Source organism: Herpailurus yagouaroundi, unplaced genomic scaffold, assembly GCF_014898765.1.
Source record: "Herpailurus yagouaroundi ecotype Mexico unplaced genomic scaffold, PumYag 182, whole genome shotgun sequence".
Lineage (NCBI taxonomy): Eukaryota > Metazoa > Chordata > Mammalia > Carnivora > Felidae > Herpailurus > Herpailurus yagouaroundi.
In genome coordinates this window covers 4,831,038-4,845,142 of record NW_024412413.1, presented here as the reverse complement: position 1 = coordinate 4,845,142, position 14,105 = coordinate 4,831,038, and the positions used below count along the sequence as shown (strand labels likewise).

The window sequence follows — 14,105 nt, the reverse complement described above, 5'->3', positions numbered from 1 at the left end:
CCCGCTTAAGGAAACAGGAGTTCGTAGGAAGCCTGAGGAATCTGCTGGATGTCTAAACAACAAAGCAAGGGGAGATATTTCTAAATCCAGGAACAAGCCAGCCAGCGAGGCCCCCCGGCACGTCCTTGCCCCCCCAGTGGCCTAGACAGTGGTCACGATTATCTGGCTCTCTGTTGCCTCCGCCTCCCCACAGGGACTGTACCTCCAGAGCGTGCGTCCCTGAGCCCAGCCCTTGGGGGCCGTCCCAGAGCAGGCGGCCTCTCGAGGGAGGTGGGGGGAACAGACAAGCCCCCCGGGGCCCTAGGCTCCCCTCTCCAGCCCCAGAACCCTTACTGAGGCAGCCCTGAGGGGTGGGCACCTTCTCGTCTGCGTTTTCCAGATGAGGAAACTGAGGCACAGAGATCGCAGGTTGCTCGTGCTCACGGGGCTGGTCAGTGGAGCGGAGACTCAGGTCCCTGACCCCAGGGCCTGTGGGTCCCTCGGGCCTGCCCCCCTGCCCGCCCCGCCCCCCATCTCTTCCTTTTCTCCATCCTGTGGCCACATTAAGTCGAGTGAATTTAATTATGCGTGATATCCGTCGACGGTCATTAGCTTTGATCTCACGAGAGAGCCCTGTGACGGGAACCATTGATCGTACCGTCACCTGAACGTCCACCTTGGTTCTCGTGGCCGGGAGTGAGATTGGGGTCGTATTTATTTATTTATTTATTATTTTTTTTTTTTCAACGTTGATTTATTTTTGGGACAGAGAGAGACAGAGCATGAACGGGGGAGGGGCAGAGAGAGAGGGAGACACAGAATCGGAAACAGGCTCCAGGCTCCGAGCCACCAGCCCAGAGCCCGACGCGGGGCTCGAACTCCCGGACCGCGAGATCGTGACCTGGCTGAAGTCGGACGCTTAACCGACTGCGCCACCCAGGCGCCCCAATGTTTTTATTTTTGAGACAGAGAGAGACAGAGCGTGAGCGGGGGAGGGTCAGAGAGAGGGAGACACAGAACCCGAAGCAGGCTCCAGGCTCTGAGCCGTCAGCACAGAGCCCGACGCGGGGCTCGAACCCACGAACCGCGAGATCGTGGCCTGAGCTGAAATCAGGAGTCGGACGCTTAACCGACTGCGCCACCCCGGCGCCCCGCAGCCCCCCTTCTTACACAGTCAGGCCCCTGGTTGCCCTGGTTGTGCTCAGCTGTGCAAGGCCTCTTGTCCCAGGCCCAGCAACCCAGGCCGCTGTACATTCTGCATTCCTTGTGCCTGCCCTGACCCTGCAGCTCCTGCCAGGGTGACTGTCTGGGGCGGCCTCTCCCCCAACATTCGACAGAACAGCTACTGGTGTGCCTGGGGCCAGGGGGCTCGTGGAGTCCTGAGGGCCGTGCGGGAGCCTGTGGGCGCTTGTGGGAGGGAGCTCGGCCACCTGCTCTGGTCCCGAGAGGCCCTCCCTCCCAGGCTCCCGGCAGACATGCAGATCATCTGGCCCAGCCCCAGCTCCTGCAAGAGGTCCCACTGGCCCTGCGGCTCCCAGGAGCCAGCAGACCTGTCTGGACAGGGTGGCCGTGGCCGCGGCCCCTCAGACGACACCCAGGCTGGTCCCCCTGCGGCGCCTTCCCCAAGTGGTGTCCCAGGGTGCAGAATCCGCCCGGAGGCTCCCCTGTGGGTACAGGAGCAGCCTAACCAGCAGGCCCCACGGGACCTCACCACTTGCCCTCCCCCGGGCCTCAGTTTCCGTTTCCGCATCTGTGGAATGGCCATGGTTCCCTTCGTCAGCAACTGGGAGAGGCGGTGGGCACAAATTGGGGGACGCTTGGCCGGACGTACCCTTGGGCTCATGTAGCGGGTCAGCAGCGGGGCAGAGGGTCTGCTCCGCCCTGAAGGAGACCATTCGTTCGTTCATTCATTCATTCATTCATTCATTCATGTTCATACACACTTCCACCAGCGATGGGCCAGGGAGAGGGCGAGGAGGGCTTCACTGAGCACCTGCTGTATACATCAAGGGTGAGCCGTGCCCTCACTTGACAGCCTGGGCCCTCCTGCTCTACCTTCTGGCGTGTCCCAGGCCCCAGAGGAGGGTCCTGGAGCTCAGTCGGGGGAGGGGCTATCTGAGAAGACTCAGCCCTGGGCCCAAAACAAGTCCCTCCCTCCTCACCCTTTGCTCCCTGGCCCTGCCCCTCGTGTCTTGCGTGTGGTGACCTTGAGACAGACACCGAGGCTGGACGTGGGGGGGTTCACACCAGGAGCTGAGGTCACATCTGGTCCTTGGAAACCCAGACAGCTGGGAGGAGGTGGAGGGGCTGGGGCTGGGGCTGGGGGCTGGCGGCAGAGGGTCACCTGGCTTCACACGGGTCAGCACCCCGTCCCCTCGCTGTCCCGGCAGAGCTCAGCCTGCTGAGCGCCTCCGCTGCTAACTTCACAGCTACGCGGGGACGGCGTCGGGCTGTGACGTAGTGTGGGTCCCGTACTAAGAGAAGCTGCCCGCCGGGGGCGTGGGACAGGGCCCTGGGGCTGCCTTTGCTCTGAAAGGCAGGTTCCTCGTCCATCCCGTCCAGGGACGCCAGCCCCACCTCTCAGGCTGTTGAGAGCTTAGGTCTGTGCCTGGCCTGGCTGTGGCTCCCGGGAGCTGTCAGGAAACGTGTCCCTCCCTGTGTCCCCGGCCCCATCTCTGCTCCTCTGGATCCCGCCCGAGCCCCAGGCACCAGGGAGGACAGCCGGTCAGCCGCTGGGGTGCTAGCTACCTCCCACAAGCCACCTGTCCTCTGTGCGTCACTTAGCTCCCGGGCCCCACCCCCACTGGGGGGCAGCCAGCCCTGAGCCGGGGTCCCGCTTTCAGTTCCACTGGGAAGGTAGAATGTAGCCACCCCTAAAAGGCCTTTGAGGACCAGAGCACCTACTTAGTGGGGGGGAGGGAGGCGAGTTCAGTGCCCCCCAGGCGTGCCCGCACATGTGCACACACAGCTACAAGGCCGAGAGGAGAGGTGAGGTTGAGCGTTGGGCCTACGGTTGACATGTTCCAGGCTGTGCGTGGTGTGGAACGGGACGCCCGCCGTTCTCTCTGCCCCCAGAGCGGCACAGTGAATTGTCAACGTATGTACAAAGGACGAGGTTTGGATCCTAAGTCGGTGTGTCCTGTGTGGCCGCGGACAAGTCCCTTGACCTCTCTGAGCCTCCTTTGCCTCACTTGTAAAAGGGAACCATACTCCGCACCTACAGCGGGAGGAGAGAGTCCAGAGGGTGCGGGGCGGCGAGCTCCGGGGCCGGGCAGGTGGAAGAAGGGGTGAGCCGAGTGGTGGAGGCCCAGCACGGCCGGGGGGGGGGTCTCCCCGAGAACGTGAGAGGTGCTCGCCCTCCGGGGAGGCGTGGCAGGTGGCGGCGGGTGTGTAAAGAGCCACAGCTGAACGCCGCGGAGGCCTGAGGCCCACCGAGCCCCCGCAGGGCTGGGGCCTCCCGCTGCCCAGCCGGCCCCCTTGTCCCTGCCGCGTGGCCTCTGAGTCCTGCTGCCGCTCACTGTCGTGTCCCCTCCTGCCCGCAGGCAGCTGCTGAAGACGGAGCTGGGGTCCTTCTTCACGGAGTATCTGCAGGTGGGTGGTCTGTGCCCTCCAGGGGGCCGGGGGTGCTTTCCGCGGTGGCCAGTAGGGCCGGGGTCACCTCCTCTCGGTGGGCGTGTGGAGCACGGGCTTTCCGGGGCTCTGCCGCCCCTTGACTCGGTTTCCCCGTCTGTGCAGCGTGGATTGTCGTGAAGGTTAACGGCGACGGGCAGGTAAAGTATCCGCATTCGGGGTCGTTACGGGTTGTGCGCCTCCTGGAACACCGGCCTTGGGGGCGCCCAGGCGTCCGCATTTGGGTCGCCGTGTGGCGTCAGCAACGCGAGGCCTCTGTGTCCCCGGCTGTGCCTCAGTTGACATCCGTGACACCTCATCTGGCCAACAGGCCTGCAGAGTCACGAACACATAGAACCGCCTGTCCAGGTCACCCAGCCAGGAGGGGCCGGCAGAGGGCCCCCCCTTCCCGTGGGTTCAGGGTTGCTCTTCTCATTTAACAGCTTTGCCGCGGCGTGATTCCCGTGCAGCGCCCCCGTTTAAAGCGTGCGGTTCGGGCCGGGGGGGGGGGGGCTCCTTGTCCTCCCCTCTGGTTCCAGAGCCTCCCCAGCGGAAGCCCCACATTTAAAAATAATTTCTTAACGCTTATTTATTTGTGTGGAGAGAGGGAGACGCAGCATCCCACGCAGGCTCATCCCATCCGCGCAAAGCTCCCGACGTGGGGCTCAAACTCGCGAACCGCGAGATCGTGACCTGAGCCGAGGCCAAGAGTCGGACGCTTAACTGACCGAGCCCCCAGGCGCCCCAGGGGCCCCACGTTTCTAAACATCCTCCGTTCCCTGCTCCCCGCAGCCCCTGGCAGCAGCCGTCTGCTCTCTGTGCCAGAATGTTCCTATTCTGGAGAGTTCGTGTCAGTGGCCTTTCGAGCCTGCTGCTCCCGCGAGCACGGCCTTAGCGAGGGGCATCTGTGTTGCGTCCATTAGCGCCCCGCTTCTTTTTCCGGCCAAATAACATTCCACTGCGCGGAGACACCCCGTTTTGTTTGTCCTCCCGTCCGTCGGTGGCACTGGGCTGTTTCCACCTCCTGGCTGTTGGTGGTGCTGAGGCCACACGGTGTCGTTCTCGGCCAAGACCCCGGGGGCAGCGTGACCGCGTGCACCGCGCACTTTGGGCCTCAGGTCGCTGATGGCGCTTCACGCGCCAGGACGTCCGGCACGGGGCCCCTCTTGCCCGAAAGGTCTTCCTTCGCCGTGGGATGTGAAGGCAGCCACCCGCCCGACTCGGCTTGTCTCTGAGGGGTCCCCGCGGCCACCTCCCGTCTGACCAGCCCCGACAGTTGTCACTGCCCTCCAGGGGCGGGTGGTGAGCTGACGTTCACCCTTGGGCCTCAGCTGTGGCTGGGGGACTCCCGGGGGCCTTGCCTGCCGGCCCCCGCCCCCCCCCCCCCCAAAGCAGTGACAGCATCTCTGTGTGGCTTTCAGAACCAGCTGCTGACGAAAGGCATGGTGATCCTGCGGGACAAGATCCGCTTCTATGAGGGTGAGTCTGGCGGCCCCGTGGCGGGGACCGGGCGCCCGGCCACCCTCCCGGCTGGTGTGGCCGCTGGGCAGCGTGACGTCGCCGGCCTTTTCTGTGCCCCCAGGGCTCTGGGTGGGAGGGCAGGAGAGGCGGGAAGACCACCTCTGACCCCAGGAGGGGACCTTCCTGGGGAGAGCGTGTGCCTTCCCACGACCTGCGAGAGCCCGGGGGGGCTGAGAGCCATCGGGGGAAAGGCCCTGCCTCCCCTCGCTGCCCCCGGGGCCTTCTGCCGCCAGCGAACCCCGTCCCAGCAGCCCGGAGGAGCCCCAGTTTGAGGACCAGGGAACTAGCTTAGGGCAGAGGTTGGCCCTGATGCTCCTGAAGGGGGAGGCTGGCAGGGGGCTGCTTCCTGGCTGGGCACAGCTGCCCTGTGGGGCTTGGGGGGGCCTCAGCTTGGCCCTGGGCCTTCCAGACGAGTTTTCTCTTTTAAAGTTCACACCCACCCGTGAGACCTTCGGGTCCTTGTCCCCTTCACGGCTAGTGGCAGCCCAGTGAGGACAGGGGCTCCGTCTGCAGCCGCGCTGGGAGCAAAGGGTGGGGGCAGGTTCGAGCCCAGGCCAGCCCGGCCCCGGCCCCCACGAGCTCCAGCCGGCCTCGGCCTCGGGGCAGCCACGACGCTCGGCCCCCTTGCAGGAGAGAATTGGCCTGGGGAAAGATGGACCCGGCCAAACCACGCCTCCTTTTCCAAGGCCGGTTTCGTTCCAGGCCCTGCACCGAGTTCAAGCCCCACGAACGTTTCTGAGCACGTTCCGTGCACCAGGCACCGGGCACGTGCTTCCTCTGTGCCGGACTGTCCTGAGTGTCTTCCGGCTACCGATCCGTTGGGTCTCCCGACGACCCCGCGAAAGAGCCGTCATTACTGCAGCCGCTGCACAAAGAGGGAAACCGAGGCACCCGGGCCTGCTTCCTGGGCCCACGCTGCTGCCTCGGTTCCCACTCTGATCCTGGAAAGAAGGGGTGCTAGCCCATTTCGCAGAGCAGGACGCCGAGGCCAGCGGCCTGGTGGGTGCCGGCTGGACTCAGAGCCGCTCGTCCCCCAGTCTTCCCGTACCCCCTGCTTCTATCGGGCGGAAGCTTCGGGGCAGGAGCCCGAGAAGGGCCACCAGAAGCAGTCGAGGGGAGGCGGAGACAGAGACCGCCAGAGGTTTAGGCTGGCTTCCTGGAGGAGGCAGCAAAGGAAGCCAGCCGGGCAGGGCAGTGGGGGTCCGGCGCCGGGCGCAGACGCCCTCCCACGCCCGTCTCCTTACTCGGCACATTCCAGCGCGCTGTGCCTCCCACCAGCTCCGGACCAGGGAAGCTGGGATCCTCAGAGAAGAGAAGCTTTGTGCGGCTTAGTGGAGTCGTGCCTGGAGCGGCCGTGTCCGCCAGGCCACCCAGCGGGGGAGTGCCGGCCCCAGCCAGCCTCCCCAGGCCTCGGGGGCAGGCATGGAGCCCCAGTCTGGGGGCCGCAGGGCCTGGCCTCCAGTTCCCATCCAGCCCAGCTGGGGACGCAGACACGGACCGGAAGGTGGCAATTCAGTGTGAGGACTGTCAGGGTGAAGGGAAGCTGTGGGGAAGGAAGAGTCCGTTCCATCTTGGCAATCAGGGAGGGCTGCACGGAGGTGGTGGCCCTGGAGTCAGGTCTCAAAACGTGGTCCGTTCGGGAGGACGTTTGGCCCCTTCAGTACGTACCGTGGGGACAGCAGCTGGTGCCGCACCCTGAGGGTCAGCCTCTGGAACCCACTCCACCCCGCCCCCTGCCCCCACGTGGGTCCCAGGGGAGCTCTTCCTTGAGACCCCTCCCTGTGGCCAGCCATGTCTTCACCTGTGCCTCTGCTGGAGGAGGATGGGTGGTCTCACACGGGGTGGCCCCAGGACCTTGCTGCCTACCCCCCCGCACTCCCTCCGGCCTCCAGCGAGGCCTTGGACGTCAGCTCCCAAGCGGAGAGAGAAGCAGGAAGCCCGGAGGGACAGCCTGGAGGGGGAGTCCCTCTCCTGGGCCATTTCTGAGGCCGTGGCTCGGTGGTCTTCGCTGCAGCCAGGACAGTCCCCTCAGCGGGCAGGCACGTGAGACCTCCCCGGAGGGGCGCAGGGTGTCCTGCAGGCTCCAGGCCCCGTGTGTATGAGGACACCCGTGACGCCCGCCCTACGGAGGGTCCCGGTGGGGTCCCGCAGCAAAGCCGAGCAGGGCCCCAGCGCCGTGCCGCCTGACTCTGCCCACTGACCACCCCGTCACCGCCCCCCTCCCCCGGCACCCCTAGATCCCAGCGGAGAACGTGGCCAGTGGGCGAGGCCGTGCTTCCCGGCCCCTCGTGCCCTCGTGGGGCCCGGAGTCTGTGTTTTACGACATCTGCCTTCCACAGCACTTCCGCCCCGTGGGCTGGAGGATGGCCCGCGGACGCCGGCCTGGCCGGTGCCCAGAGCCACCCCACGGCCGGCCCAGGGAACTGAGCCGTCTTTGTTCTTGCCCCCAACGGCGGGGACCTGAAGGGACCTCTGGAGGGCAGGGCTCCGCAGAGCTAGGTGTGGGCCCCCAGGGAGGGTCAGGAGCCGGCCGATTGGCCGTGCACAGAGGCCACGCCACCTCAGCTGGGTGGGCTTTCCTGGGGCTGCCCCCTCCCAGAGCCCTACGCAGATTTGGGGGCTTTATGGGCGGGGGAGGGGTGGGGCCCAGAAACCAGAGAAAGTAAGGGGGAGCGGCAGAGGCCCCTGTCCAGCCCCCTGGCTGCCGTGGAAGCGTCCAGACAGCCCCACGTGAGCAGTGCGGTCTGGAAAACCAGCCAGCATGTGGCGCTTAGCCCTCCCGCCCAGAGACACCCCCACACCCCGTTTCTCCACAGCCGGTCTCCAGTCTGGCTCCCAGGGGGTTGGGGGGGGTCCCACCAGGCAGAGGCTTTGGTGACACATCCCGGGGCCTGCTTGTCTGAGACCCCGCAGCCGTTCATTCTCCCCTTCCGTCCAGTCCAGGCAGGGGGGCTGAGGGCTCAGCGCTTTGCACTTGCTGGGGGAGCCCAGAGCCGGCTTGGGGACACCTCTGTCTTCAGCCTCAGGGGCTGTCCTCCCTGAGGATGGATGCTCCTTCCCCGGGGCTGGCGGAAGTGCCCAGAGCTTGGCCACATGCCTCCTTTCCACCCCGAGGATGTCAGTCAGCCTGGCCAAACACCATCCTCCTAAATCAGCTTGGATGGCACCTCCTCCAGGAAGCCCTCCCTGCCTGGTTCTCTCCACTTCCTCTCCTGCCTGGGGCATGTTCCTGCTCTTGGATGTGGTCTCCCTGGCTCCCCGGATCCCACCTCAGGCAGCCCGGGGTGGCAGGGACCCACGGCCTGAATCTCTTGGAGACTCCGACTCTTTGCCCGTTGAGGTCACCCCTGCAATGGACAGATGACTGTGCTCATAGCTGCCGTTCAGGGTCCTGCTTCCGTGTCCTGTGATGAGTCTGGGGACCTTTGAGGCTCCCCTGGATGCCCAGCGCGGGCTCTGGAAACACCTGCATGGGTGGATGGATCCCCCACCTGCTTGAGGGTCACTGTGGGAACCGGACGGGACTGGGATGTGCGCTGCGGCTCCTGTGGCGGGGGCGGGGGAGTCCTGTGTGGGCCTGGGGTGTGACAAGGGACCAGGAAGCAACAGGCAGCACTAACCAGCACTTTCTCTGCCCCGGGCCCCGTTTCAGCCCATCTCATCCCTGCAGCCCTGGGAGGTGGCCCTTTCACTGTCCCGTTTTATTACTGGGGAGGCTGAACGGTGGACTCCGGGCCATGGAGCTGCTGAGTGCTCTGTGCTGTCAACCTGGGGGCGGGGGGTGGGGGGGGGCCGGAGCCGGGCCCTCTGCTCCTGGGGACGGGGGAGGACTCCCACCCGGGGGGGCTGCGGGGTCTGACAGGGCCCTTTCAGGGTAAGCGCAGTGACAGCTCCCTGTGCCCCCAGGACAGAAACTGTTGGACTCGCTGGCGGAGACGTGGGACTTTTTCTTCAGTGACGTGCTGCCTACACTGCAGGCCATCTTCTACCCGGTGCAGGCGAGTGGCCCCTGCGGCTGTGGGACCCCCAGGGCCCGGGGGGGAGGGGCGCGGCCCGTGCTGGCCTCGCTGTAGGCCCCCCGGCCCGGTGATGGGGTGATGGGCAGGTGCCTGGACCTCCCAGAGCCTGTCTCCCACCCACAGTCTGGAAAGAAGGCCGGTCCCCGCCCCCGTCCGGGCCCCGTAAGGCCCTGAGCAGCACGGAGTAGGCTGTGCCCAGCACACAGTCGGGGCTCGGCCAGTGACGGCGACCCTCCCCTTGCCTGAGGAAGCTGACGGGGCCCTGTCTTCAGGACGAGGGTCATCCAGGGAGGAGGACGGGGTGGAAGGGGCCCGAGGGCCGGCGGGGCCACGGCCCCGGGTCTGGCCCCAGATGTGTGGACGCGGAGGGAGGCGGGGGTCTCCCGTGACGGCCGCCGGGCGGGGCGCACCGTTCTGTGTCTGCAGGGCAAGGAGCCGTCCGTGCGCCAGCTGGCCCTGCTGCACTTCCGGAACACCATCACCCTTAGCGTGAAGCTGGAGGGGGCGCTGGCCCGCACCCACGCCCGCGTGCCTCCCGCCATCGTGCAGATGCTGCTGGTGCTGCAGGTGGGCGGGGCCCCCGGGAGGCCACCGTTCGCTCCTGCGTCGGGGGCGTCCGGGGAGGGGGGTGGGGGCAAGGCCAGGCTCCCCAGGCCCAGAGCACGTGACCTGTCAACAGGGGAGAGGGAAGCGGGAGGGGCCCAGAAGGTGTGGGAGGAAGGGGGTAGTTCAAGAGAAGCGGAGCCCGGGAGCGGGCACGGGCCCACAGCTGCGCCTTCACGCCCCTCCCGCCCCGCGACGGTTCCAGACGTTTCCGGGGCACGCGGCTTTTCCCCGAGAGGGCAGCTTTGGGAGGGGGCCAGCAGCTGGGGGCGAGTGGCCTGGCCGAGACAGCAGAGGATCCGGCGGGCCACCGACAGCCTTTACCGCAGACAGGGACTTTTGCAAACCGCTGCGCCCCAAACCCCGTGACAGGCACGGCACCCCACAGTTTGCCGGCTCACCCTCCAGAGTGACAGGACGGAGGCAGGCAGCTGTCAACCACCCCATCCTCGCTTGCCCAGAGCCAAGAAGGCCTGGCCTCACCCACGTCTGACAGGCTCCGAGGTCCTGTTCTTCCTCCTCGCCCCCCACCCCCACCGTGCACGCGGGCACCCTTGATCAGGGTCTGCGAGGTTGGTCCCGGGGTCCCGGGCAGCCCAGCCCGTGCGGATTCCAGGGCAAGGGAAGGGCGGATGAGTGTCGGGGTTTGAAGGGTCCCAGCGGCAGGTGAGAGCTGGTGGTCGTCCTGGCGGCCGAGCAGGATATGGGACGGGCCCGCCGCCGGGCTTTTGAAGGGTTTTAGGTTAGACCTTGGCCGGTGGAAGCAGGGTGTCTCAGCCTCTTTCTTCACCTGGGTGACACAGTGGAACCGCCTGCCTGCAGGGCAGGTTCCAGGATGAGGGGGAGAAATCAGATGTAAAGCCCTCTGTGGTGCTTCTGGGAGCCCTCGGGGGCCGGGCTGGGATTTGGGGCCACGACGGAGGTCCCACCTGGATCCCGGCACCCAGGTGGGTGGCCAGGCTGGGGCGGTGCTGCCCCCTGGTGGCCCGTGTGCCTGACGCAGCTTCCTGGGCTTAGCCCCGTTCCCCCACTCTCCTCCTGGCCTGCGCTTTGAGCGACCTCGTCTCACAGCCCCAGTGAACTCGTCCCAGATAGATCTGAAGACACAAATGCTGGTTAGCCTGTGCTGAGGGCCTACTGTGTGCCCTTTGCTTCACCGGCAGTCAGTCCCTTCCCCTCCCCGCCCCCCACCGTTGCTGGGGCCAGAGGCAGTTCTGGGGAATGTGGGGTCCCTCGTGCCCATCTAGATGGCTTATGGGGTGCCCATGGAATCCCGCCCCCCAGACCTTTGGTGTCTGTAGTGATGGCTCCTCTCTCATTCTTGATGTTAGGAATCTGTGTCTTCTCTTTACTGGTTGGCCTGGCAGGAGGCTTAACGACATTACGGACCTTTTCAAAGAGCCCGCTTTTGCCTTTTTCTCTGCCGGTTCCCTGTTTCGGTCTCATTGAGGTCTGCTCGTACTGTGTCTCTTCTTCTGCTTCCTTGGCTTCCTTTGCTTTTCTTTTTCTGGTCTCCGCTTAGATGGCTGACTTTCGGGCTTTGTCTTTTCTAATAGATATCCGTTCGAGGCTACGCTCGCCCTCAAAGCACAGCTCTCAGCGCATCCGGTAAATGTGGATCTGTTTTCGTTTTCATTTGTTGCCAATCGTTTTAAGATGTTTGTGAGGCTTTCTTCTTTGATCCACGTGTCATTTAGAAGTGAGGGAGTTTCTCAGTCTCCACGTATTTGGGGATCTCCCCCAGTTATCTTTCTGTTCTTGACTCCTGGTTCAGTCTCGCTGTGGTCCGAGAGCAGGTATTGTATGATTTTTTTTTTTTTTTTAACCCTTTTAAATTTGTGAAGGTGTATTTTACGGCCCAGAATGTGGTCTGGCTTGGCAGATGTTACGCATGGGCTGGAGGGGAACACGTGTGTTCTGCCTTCGTTGGGTGAAGGATGGCGGTTAGGGCCAGTCGATCGGCTGTAGTGTTGAGTTCGATGTGTCCTTCCCGAGCTTCTCCCGGGGCCGGTCTGTCCCTGCGCGAGCACGGGGTTCCCCCACCGAGGGAGCGGACTAACTCCCGCGAGTTTCGCCTCACACCATCTGACGCGCTCGTCGGGCGCAGGCACATTAGAGGTGGTTCCGTCGTCCCAGAGACTTGACCGCTTCATCGTGGCATAGCGACCTTCTTGAGCCCTACGGACTTTTCCTTGGTCTGAAGTCCACCCTGTCTGGAATCATCTTAGCTGCTCCGGCTTTCCTGTGACTGGCGTCGGCGTGCAGGGCTCTTTCAGCCCCTTACTTTTAATGCGTGTGTGGGTTTCTCAGGGGCAGCGTGTTGCTGGACTCTCTGGCTGTCTTTTGACACGTTGTGTCCAAGTGTATCTTGTCCTGTGAGCAACTGGCAACCCCCTAGAAGAGAGGCGTCTGCTCCCGTGGATTCAGACATTCATTCGGCGAGCACTCACTAATGGCCTCCCATGTGCCAGCCCTCTGCCTCGGCTGCTGGGGGCACAGAGCTTGCCCCCCCCCCCCGCCCGACTCCCCGCATCAGCAAGACCAAGGCTGTCCTGGGGGCGGCCGCCTTCCTCAGGTTTTGGCCCTAATGGAACCAGAGGGGGTAGAGATCCCTTCAGAGCTCTGGACAAGGGGGCTCAGGGAGGAGGTGGACGGGACCTGGCCGGGCCGGCAGATGAGGGGCAGGGCTGGCTCGACCCGCTCTGCCCGTAGCGCTCTATGGGTCGAGGGCAGGGGGCCCCAGGGCATGGGCTGCCCTCGCTGGGGGAGGTCAGCTACTGTCTCCCCGAGGGCTCCCAGAGGGAGGAGACTCTATCCCAAAGGGCAGAGCTCGGAGTGCTCAGCCTGGCTTAGCCACCGGGCCCTTTTCCACGGGACGTCACATGCTTTCGGACCACACCGGCTGCTGTGCGCAGAGGGCAGGCTCCGGGGTGTTGAAGCAGGAGAGGGACTCGGCGGCCCCAACTCGAGAGAAAGGGCTGGGGAGGGGGAGATCACTGTGTGCCCTGCGATGGGGGCAGAGACCCCGTGGGAATGGCGAGGAGGGACGGGCCGTTCGTGGTGACCTTTGAGCGGAGGCTGGCTGGGCCACGGAGGCAAGGAACGGGCCATCTAGTGACCACCTGCCTCCCTCCCTCCCTCCCTCCCTCTCTTGCAGGGGGTGCACGAGTCCCGGGGTGTGACCAAGGACTACCTGTGTCTGGAGACGCTGATCCAGAAGGTGGTGTCGCCCTACCTGGGCACCTACGGCCTCCACTCCAGCGAGGGCCCCTTCACACACTCCTGCATGCTGGGTAGGGCTTGACTGGGCCTGGGGCGGGAAGCTGGGCGATCCCTGGCCCCGTGCACCTCTGCCCAGGGTCCAGGCCTCCCAGTGAACAGACGGCCAGAACCACACCCCACTGGGCATTTGCTTTTCGGTCATGAGAGCACGAGCCCCGCTATGTGCCGGGCCCCGGACCCACTAGGGCCTGGGGTCCCTCCTTCAAGAACTGAGGGGGGCCCGGCAGGCAGACACCGTGTACGGTGATGCGCCGACCCCCCTGAGAGCCCCACAGGGGCCTCCGTGTTCCCAGTGGGGTCACATCTGCGCTCAGTCCTGAAAGTCGAGACTGGCCGGCAGAGGCCGCGGCATGTGCAAAGGCCGGGAACCCGAGAAACCTACCTTGTTTGCAGAATCGCAGGGGAGGGGGAAGGGGGGAGTGAGGCTGCTAACCCTTTAACAGAGGGCCCGCTGGTTCATTCAGCTCTGTAAACAGAGTGGCTCCTATGGGCCGGCCCCTGTTCTTGGCCTTGAGGGATAGGCAGAGACCAAGCCCCACCCACATGGGCTCTCGCCACCAGGGAAGGCAGACCAACCACTAAACAGTCCCCAGAGGAGTCCCCAAGGTGACCCATACCCAAGTGATGAGAGGCCTGTGGGTGGAAAGCCCAGGCCAGACTGGAGGGTGACGGCTGAGCTGAAGGACCAGGAGGAGCCAGGCCTGGGAAGAGGTGCACGTAGAGCGTCCTGGACGGAGGGGGCAGAGGCCCGAGGGCCACAGGGAGGAGAACTTGGACCCTGCCCCGCTAGGAAGGAGCCTCCGGCTCCCGCCCCGGAAAGGCCGCTGAGCCGCTCGCCGTGCGCAGTGCTGCCACCTAGGGTTCACTCCGCGGAACTGCAGGGCCCCGAGTGGGAGCCTGAGCTCTGCCCACCTCCCCCTTCCCACCCCCGCTGTCCTCTCCTGCCCCCCGCCCGGGGCGCCCACCACACTCGGAATAAAACCTCAGCCACGACCTCACGTGGAAAGGCCTTTTGTCATCCTGCCTCTGTCCTGGCATTTCACCACTTCCTGACCTATGGCCCACCCACGTGGGCTTGTCACCCCCCCCCCC

At 65.1% G+C, this 14,105-nt stretch overlaps 1 protein-coding gene across 1 annotated transcript in view; it reads left to right on the top strand.

Annotated features, from left to right (window-relative positions):
- Positions 1 to 14,101, top strand: part of PRR5 (proline rich 5) — a gene marked incomplete at its 3' end in the record, with an annotated part of 23,708 nt that extends 9,607 nt beyond the window's left edge. The window contains exons 3-8 of the mRNA XM_040491816.1: positions 3,522 to 3,570; positions 5,010 to 5,067; positions 9,016 to 9,107; positions 9,555 to 9,695; positions 12,889 to 13,024; positions 13,575 to 14,101. Coding sequence (XP_040347750.1) covers positions 3,522 to 3,570; positions 5,010 to 5,067; positions 9,016 to 9,107; positions 9,555 to 9,695; positions 12,889 to 13,024; positions 13,575 to 14,101 — 1,003 coding nt within the window. The remainder of the gene's footprint in view (positions 1 to 3,521; positions 3,571 to 5,009; positions 5,068 to 9,015; positions 9,108 to 9,554; positions 9,696 to 12,888; positions 13,025 to 13,574) is intronic.
- Positions 14,102 to 14,105: the final 4 nt, after the last annotated feature.